The following is a 7,758-nucleotide window of genomic DNA, read 5'->3' as shown; positions in this document are numbered from 1 at the left end:
TGAGATGAAGCACCACACCCTGGTACAGGCAACTCAGCAGTCAGCCCCCACTGCTCAGTATAAGTTCACTCACCTAATATTATTAAAGGAGCCCAAACCCTTTTTCCAGTATAATGTAATTGTGTATAAAATCAGAGAATCTGGCTTGATTGTTGAGGGCAAGTTTGTCCATTGTTCTCTAACATTTGTTCTGAAGTGGAAAGTGAACGTCTTTTAGGCACTGCTTTAGCTGCAGCAGATTGGGTTGAACAGAGCGAGGAAGAGCAGAATTGCAATGCCTAACATTCACGAGAAGAAGCATCCAAGAAATGATGAACGGCATTACTCATGGTTTTGAAATGTTGAATTCATGATGTGGATTTCTTGTGCTCTAAATGTATATAGTTAACCAGAAATTAGAGGTGGGAAATGAGAGGCTCAAAGTCCATCTGTATATTTCCCTATGATTTCAGTGGGTGCATTTATTCTGCAATTTCTAATTCTGACAACTCACTGGTGTAGTTGCTAGATCTGTACTTGTACAGTTAGATCCAGTGTTGGTGTTTTATAAATATGTATTTTGTGTATTTTCAAGAATACTTGAACAGGATAAAATTCATTAAACATGAATAAAAGTACTGCACTTTTATCTTCCATTCATTCCTCACCCCTTCCTCTTGGTGCCTCTGCTAGTTTGACACCATCATCATTCAAACAGGCTAATATTTCTTATCAGAATCTGTACTGTTTAGTCAATACCATACAGCAATCCGTTCAGCAGTGGCTAAACATATCAGTGGATCTACTATGGCTTTTTTATATTTATTTGGTAATGGCATCTTCATGGCAATATAGGGCTTGAGTGTGGCCTAAATCGATTGCAATTTATTGTAAATTTCACAATTTGTTTTTGAGGTAACTTTCTTCTAAATGTCCTTGGAAGGACATGGTCACAAATTATAGGGATTTAAGATTTTTCCTTGAAACAACTGCTCATGTTAAACCTCTATCTATATACCGATATAGATATATATTTTTATGGGACACTTGACTCTTTACATGTTAAACTCACATCTTGACCAGTTGACCTACTGGACACTTATTCCAGATATTTTGAGTACTAGGTAGTGCTCCCCCAAAAACCTAATTAAAAAAAAAAAAAAAAAAATCTGCACTTTCCCAAAGTATTTTAAAGTTTTGACATGCTGAGAGGGGTTGTCCTGTAATTTACTGCTAAGGCAGCTAGACAGATGTGATCACACCTGAACACACCATCTCCACCAAGATTCATGGTGATTTTTTCTGCTGATGAGTAGAAACACAAACATTAAACATACATGTTGACATTCAAGATCCATGTAAGCCTCAACTGTTTAATTTCTTTGTTTTAAAGATTTTGAGTTTTGTTCAATAAAGCGTTTTACACAATTCAGCATTGTATTGGTTGTTGTATAATACACAGAATGTCATGTGTCAGTAGTTGAAAATAAACAGCCTTGCCTCATAAATGTTTATTAAACAAAAAATATGATGCAGTGCAAGCATTTTTTTAATTACAGGCAGGTTAAAAAGCAACAGAACACAACTCAACATCTGGACAGGACATGACTGCTCTAATTACTTTTCAACAATGTTACAATGCCGATAAAACACTTCGATCCTTCATTGAAAGCCTGTGGACTACAGAAACGTTGTTGACATGGCCTTACAAATGCTGGGAGTGTATCAAATTCTGCATGAAACCAATACTTGAGATGAAGCTTGTTCGCACGCAGAAGTTACGCGTTGTGTTTTTGCTGTGCAACTGAACCTGATGCACATTTAAGGTGGTAAGGGGTAAACACACACTAGCAAAATCCTACAACTTTGACTTGGGATGTATTAGATGAGTGGTGAGAGGTAGGTTGTTGTCGTCTTAACCAACCACAGGCAGGAGAGACACATTAGCCTGGTGGATGTTCTTACACAGTTATACCACCACCAAAACAAATGCATTTACCTTCAATGACACGGTTGTCAGGAAAAATGTGGAACTGAATCATCTCAACACGAAATGCCAGAGCAAGTTGGGTACATTACGTTTCTGCAGCAAACCCTTATAATTTAGTAGCTGCTATGTCACATTTAGGGCACAATATATACACCTAGTGTTTAAAAATAAAACATAATTAAGTATTTTGGTATTAGAATTGACAGCACATTTCTAAGAGTCTATTAGAACTGTAAATATTTGCTTTGGACCAAGTCAAATTAACCAGAAAACAATGTTTGACTTATGATTCATATCTGGGCTTGTGCTTATACACAGAAAAGTCTTTATATTTCACCTTTTGATTATCAGGGCAGCCACAGAAGCCCATTTGTTGTACAATACTAAAGAGTGCAAGGCTGCTGCAGAGCAGAAGACAAACAAGAATCAAAAGCTTATGTATGTTTATGGTCACGGAGCCAGACTCGGATCAAAATCAGACCAGTTGACCGTCAGATGAAACATTTAACACTTGGTTAACCTTGAACACTGCCAAACGAAACCTTAAGCATTTCAAGTTGTCAGTAAAGCCAGTGCACTGACACCTAGGAGCTACTGTAGGTGCAGGGATACTTAATCAATACACAAATCAACAACAGTATCTGACCAGCTTCACTCGCTCTGACTATTCTTGATTTGAATCTATGTGACTGTGCAATTAGAGGCGTACATGTCATTTGTGTGTAAGAAAAGTAGACCGTTTACTTGGAAATAAAAACAGAAGAAGGAAGTGGTGACACAGTTTAAACAGGGTCTCTCAACATGCCACATGAAGTACACACCTGACTGACTGGTTGACTGCAGGGTAGAGCACAGAGGACTGTCAGGCCTGTTGACGACACAGCATGTACATTCAGGATGCATCACAAAACAACACTTGCCACTTGCTTTCTCCTTAAATCTGTTAGTAGTGCTTCTTTAAACAGAATATGTCGCTGAGACAGATTTCAGGGAGACACAGCCCCCACAGCGAAGACAGAAGGGGGCGGGGGGTGCTCAGCAGAACAAGCGCATTTAGGGTGTAGTTGCCCCTAAGTCTATCACTGCTAATGACTCAAGTTAGCATTTGTAAAAAAAAAAAAAAAAAAACACACACTCATCACTAGTTGTTTGCAAAGGAGCGATGTCAGCTGTGAAGAGCCAGGCTGTAGGGCAGCGGGGAGAGTTCAGGGACAAGAGTACGTCTGCTCAGTTCAGGGTCCGAATGGTTTCAACAAGCTCCGGTTTGAGAAGGGAGGGGCTCTTTCCACCTGCGGCTGCAATATCCGCCTGCACGGCTGCATCCCAGGCGAAGGTGAGCAGAGCTGCAGGGACCTAAGAAAAACAAACCAACACACAAAAAGGAAAACACACAGACATTTAAATACTTTGATAGACAAATGACTGGCACTAATCATCAGGGCCAAAAGGTGTTCAATATACAATATGTGAAATATTATAAGATACATTTTCAAATGACAAATCTGACAGTTATATTTTCATAAATGACCAAAACCAATAATGTGCTGTCAAACTCATTTGTCCCTACAAAGGATATGGATCATAAAAGGTGGTCTAAATTGTTCTTACAGCCACTGTATTAGCAAACACTGCTCAAAGTGCATGTGTTGGGACTACTTTTAGTGGCGCATAAATACACATCTGTAGCTCTAGTAAGCAGCAGCAAGACACCGTGTACAGCATATTGTACTGAATAAAAACAGTCAAAACTGCAATGTCCATGTTCATAATACTAGAGGGACACGTGAGCCTGTCCAACAATCTGTGACTATTTTGAGAGGCCAGTTTCATGACCCGCATGCTGTTTCAACTCACCAAGTTTCTTTCTGCGAGAGCGACTTCTTCAGCCTCCTCTAGTTTCTGTCCTCCAGGAGCGATGAGCTCAAAGGGCTGCCACCCGTCCACCAGGGACTCCCGCACAAATCCAAACAACACAGGCAGCCGATCCCACGCATAGAAAGTCCCTAGGGTCACAACGAGTGTTCACTGACTCACTGGCATACGAATGAGGGCTAACAATAGTAATAATATTGATTAAAGTACGTTTTCTTACCTTGCAGCAGGTTTCCATCTGGCAGTCTGATCCTGAGCAGGGTGTAGTTGTATTTCCTTCTCTCCCTCTGCTCCTCTTTCTCCCTCATGGCTTTTGTGCGCAGCATGGCGTTTTTCTCCACTAAATCACTCCTAAAAAAAACCACACACAAACAAAACAAAACACACTGGGTGTTGAGTGCAGGCTCACTGACAGGACAGAATCTGCTGATGGACAAACACTAACAGACCATGGTAATAGGAGGTGGATGTGATGCATACTTACGTAGGTATTTTTTGGCCAGAATCAGACATGATTGTAGTTTTGTAGTTTTCTTATGGCAAAACAATGCATAGTGAACAACTGAACCAAAAGATTTTGTTTTAGCCTTCACCTATTGGCACAAATGTGTTGCAATGCAGTCTTTAAACCGTCCTTCATCAGCAGACTTTGCTTATTTGACATAAGCTATGAATCCAGTCTGTTTACTCGTGTATCTGGAGCACATGTTAAACAGCGGGGGGGGTCTGTACCTCTGCTGTTGCTCCTTCTTCAACTCCTCTGTCGTCAGGTTGTAGAACTCTGGCGGCAGCTCGAAGCGCTGGGCGTCGGTCGTCGGTCTGAAAGCTTGAGACTGCCTGTCCAGCTGAGCTCTGACCGGCTCTCCTCGCTGCAGTCGATCCCTCCGCTCCTTCATCAGCTCCAGGGCGTCAGGGCTCTGCTCCGGTAACACCAGGAACTCCTCTTCCTCCTCTGAACTCCAGGAAAGGATGATTGTGTTTGTCAGGTTGATTTTTTTTTAACTGTGATATATAGGTGAAAAGCCACTGGCAGATATTTATCAAAAGCATCATCATTTATTTATTAATTCACCTTGACCGTCTACAGGAAATGTGACACTTATGAAGCCCAGGGCCTCCAGGAACTCTCTACTGCCCTCCACACTACGTAGTTTCTCCTGAAATAAAAACAAAAGGAGAAATGAGCTAAAAGAAATGCAAAAAATCTTCTTCATCTTTCCCCATTAAATTGTTTTAAAAAAAATCTGAGTCTAGTTACTTACATACATACCTGAAACACCTTGTTGCTGAGTTTAATCTTCCTGTACTTCTCCTCCATGGGACACTTACATATATTTTCCACATATCTGTTGACAAAACAATGAACACATGTGAAATAACAGGATTTTTGGGAATATTAAGTTGACATAGAGACTGAACTCTGACGGATCAGTTAAGAAACAGATCAACAAAATCAGAGTCAGTCTTAGTTGTACATAATAACATAATCTGTCATATGTCTTACTTGCTTATAATGTCCACAGCAGCCTTCACTTTGTCTTTGTCTTTGTTAAATGTGTGCATCATCATAACAGAGGCCTCGACTGCATCCTCCTCGAACCTCTACCAGTGCAAACAGAGTGAGTGTTTTATCAACAGCACCAGCTGAGATTATCATTTCATCTCATACAAACTAAAGCGCATTCCAGTTCAAACTAAAACAAGAACAAGTGATGCTATGTTTGGACGTACCATTAAAATGGCCTCTTTAATGTGTACTTCCCTCTCACTCTTGGTTAAAGTGGCTCCTGTTAGGGGACAGGTGAAATACACACCTGACACTGAGAGACAGGAGGGATCTGTCACTGGCACTTTGGATCCCTGGAGAGAAATTGCCATTCACTGGTATCATCAGACTAAATACTTGTCACTGTAGGTATATAATCTTTAAATGTGTCATTTTAAAGACCTTGATTTCACCAAATAAATCAGTATCTTACATACCTCTGCTGCATCTGCCTTTTCTTTTCCAGCTTGAGCAGCTGCCTCTGCCTGCAGTTCCCTTTTAACTATGAGATAACACAGACGTGTATGATAAGCAGTTATAAATTGAGTTGATTCTTTTATCAAACTCTCATCAATCAGCCTGAAAAGATGACCACAGATACTATACAACTACAATGACTCTATAGGCTATTATCCACTAACACATTCGAATGCAGCTCAGCAGCCATAACCATTCTCCATCAATTTGATAGTTTAGACATCTTAAATAATGTCAGACAACACACAAAGCAAAGGGGTTAAAGAGGAACAATGTAAGTCTGGTGGCTTTTCTGTTGTTTTGCTAACCCTCCTCCTGGCCATGTGCATTTGTTTACAACGATGCTGGTGAGAAATCAATCAACAGAGGGGTACATAACATTAGATATATATTTGTGTAGTCTTATCTGTCTTAAACAAGAGATTACAAGTTACGGGGGCGTTTGTGTCATGGTGCCCGCTGAGACAAAAACTGGGACACAGGGGCGGCGGCGCTGATGTTACAAGGTTGGTTTTCAGCTCAGAGACACATTCTTCCTGTAACAAGTTACAAGTGATTTATTAAACCATCACAATTACTCCAAAGCTGTTTAATTAAGGTAAAAAAAAATGTAGCATAGTTAAGATAGAAATCCTGCATAGTTCCTCTTTAATTCTTTGCATTTTTGCAGCCTGAAGTGGAGAGCAAGGGCAAAATGTGTCCCGGTCACACAGTCACTGTGTAAAGCAGGTAATGCAGGTTATTGAAGTTGTCCTAAATAATTATGTATTTTCTTCAAAGCACATTTAACAACCCATCCAACGACCCTGTGCACTTATCTGAAAGAGGCACCAAAGGCCAAACCACTAACCAGAATTGCATGTAATGACTTAAACGTAGCAACATTACTCAAAGTATGAGTTTTAGGTGTGAGCAGCCACCGCCCGGGGTGATTCAGGTCAGACACTTGTGCATCATCAGCCGGTCTCACCCTGGTTCCTGATGGCGTCCTGAGAGGTGTGCACCTTGGGCCGGGGCTGCTGCTCGATCCGGGCCAGAGCTGCGGCCCCAGCTCTCTGTGCTCCTTCGCTGGGAGCATGGCGGTTGTGTTTGCCACTGGAGCTGCTCTGCAACGCCTCGGGTTTGGTGCTGTGGAGTGTTTTATGAGAGCAGAGGCGTCAATAAGAGAAGAGGTGAGGCATACTGGCCCTTAAAACTCCCCCTCCCCTCCCCATACTGGAGCTACAACCCCGGCTCTCTGTCACTGACACAGACACCAGGTTATCTCTGGAGCTGTTTGATCCTGGCTGGTGAGGTCAACATCACAAGAAGCACCACAGTCCCTATAATCTTGTTCAAGGATTAGCCGCTAGCTGCTCTGAAATTAGCTGGACGCCTCTGAACGTGGGCTGACTGCTGTTACATAATATATCTGCGCACACACACACACACACTCACAGTGAAACCACTGGTCAACATTGTTCCAGTTTTCATACGTGCTTGTAGCCACCCAGTGACCATTAATGACCAGCGGCTGTCTCTCAGTTGACTCAGTTTAGTTTAGCTTAGCCAGCTAGCTGTGTGGCTGTCTGTAGTTAGCGTTAGTTAGGCTGATGAGGAATAAACATCTTTGTCACTTGCCCGGTGTCTTCTGTCAGCTTCTTCCCAGGTCCCGCCGACTTGAATTTAATGTCTTTCTTAAAGTCATCAAAAAACTTCTTCATTTCCGACAGCTGTGGGTGTAAATGTGGCCGTGAAGACAGAGCACCTAGCCAGCCTGAGCTAGGAGGAGGAGGACCAAAACAAAAACTGCCTCTGCTCGGTGACAAACTGCTTCCGCCTCACAGATGGTGGTGTCGCCCCCGTGTGGCCGACGGCAGCACTGACACATGACAGGTTTTGGTTTTGGAGCTGT

General features: G+C 42.0%; 1 protein-coding gene across 1 annotated transcript; it reads right to left on the bottom strand.

Moving 5' to 3' along the window:
* Positions 1-1,485: 1,485 nt before the first annotated feature.
* On the bottom strand, positions 1,486-7,646 carry ubxn6 (UBX domain protein 6). The gene is made up of 11 exons (XM_083970271.1): positions 7,485-7,646; positions 6,835-6,992; positions 5,825-5,889; positions 5,573-5,701; positions 5,346-5,443; positions 5,112-5,187; positions 4,914-4,998; positions 4,574-4,793; positions 4,062-4,192; positions 3,824-3,972; positions 1,486-3,322 (listed from the first exon to the last, which is right to left on the bottom strand). Exons 1-11 carry the CDS (start codon positions 7,565-7,567, stop codon positions 3,197-3,199), a joined length of 1,320 nt encoding a protein of 439 aa, XP_083826397.1. The 5' UTR covers positions 7,568-7,646; the 3' UTR covers positions 1,486-3,196.
* Between the last annotated feature and the right edge of the window lie 112 nt (positions 7,647-7,758).

This window comes from Trachurus trachurus (assembly GCF_905171665.1).
Source record: "Trachurus trachurus genome assembly, chromosome: 4".
In the NCBI taxonomy this organism is placed as follows: domain Eukaryota; kingdom Metazoa; phylum Chordata; class Actinopteri; order Carangiformes; family Carangidae; genus Trachurus; species Trachurus trachurus.
The sequence above is the reverse complement of the archived record's forward strand: the minus strand, read 5'-3'. Positions and strand labels throughout refer to the sequence as shown.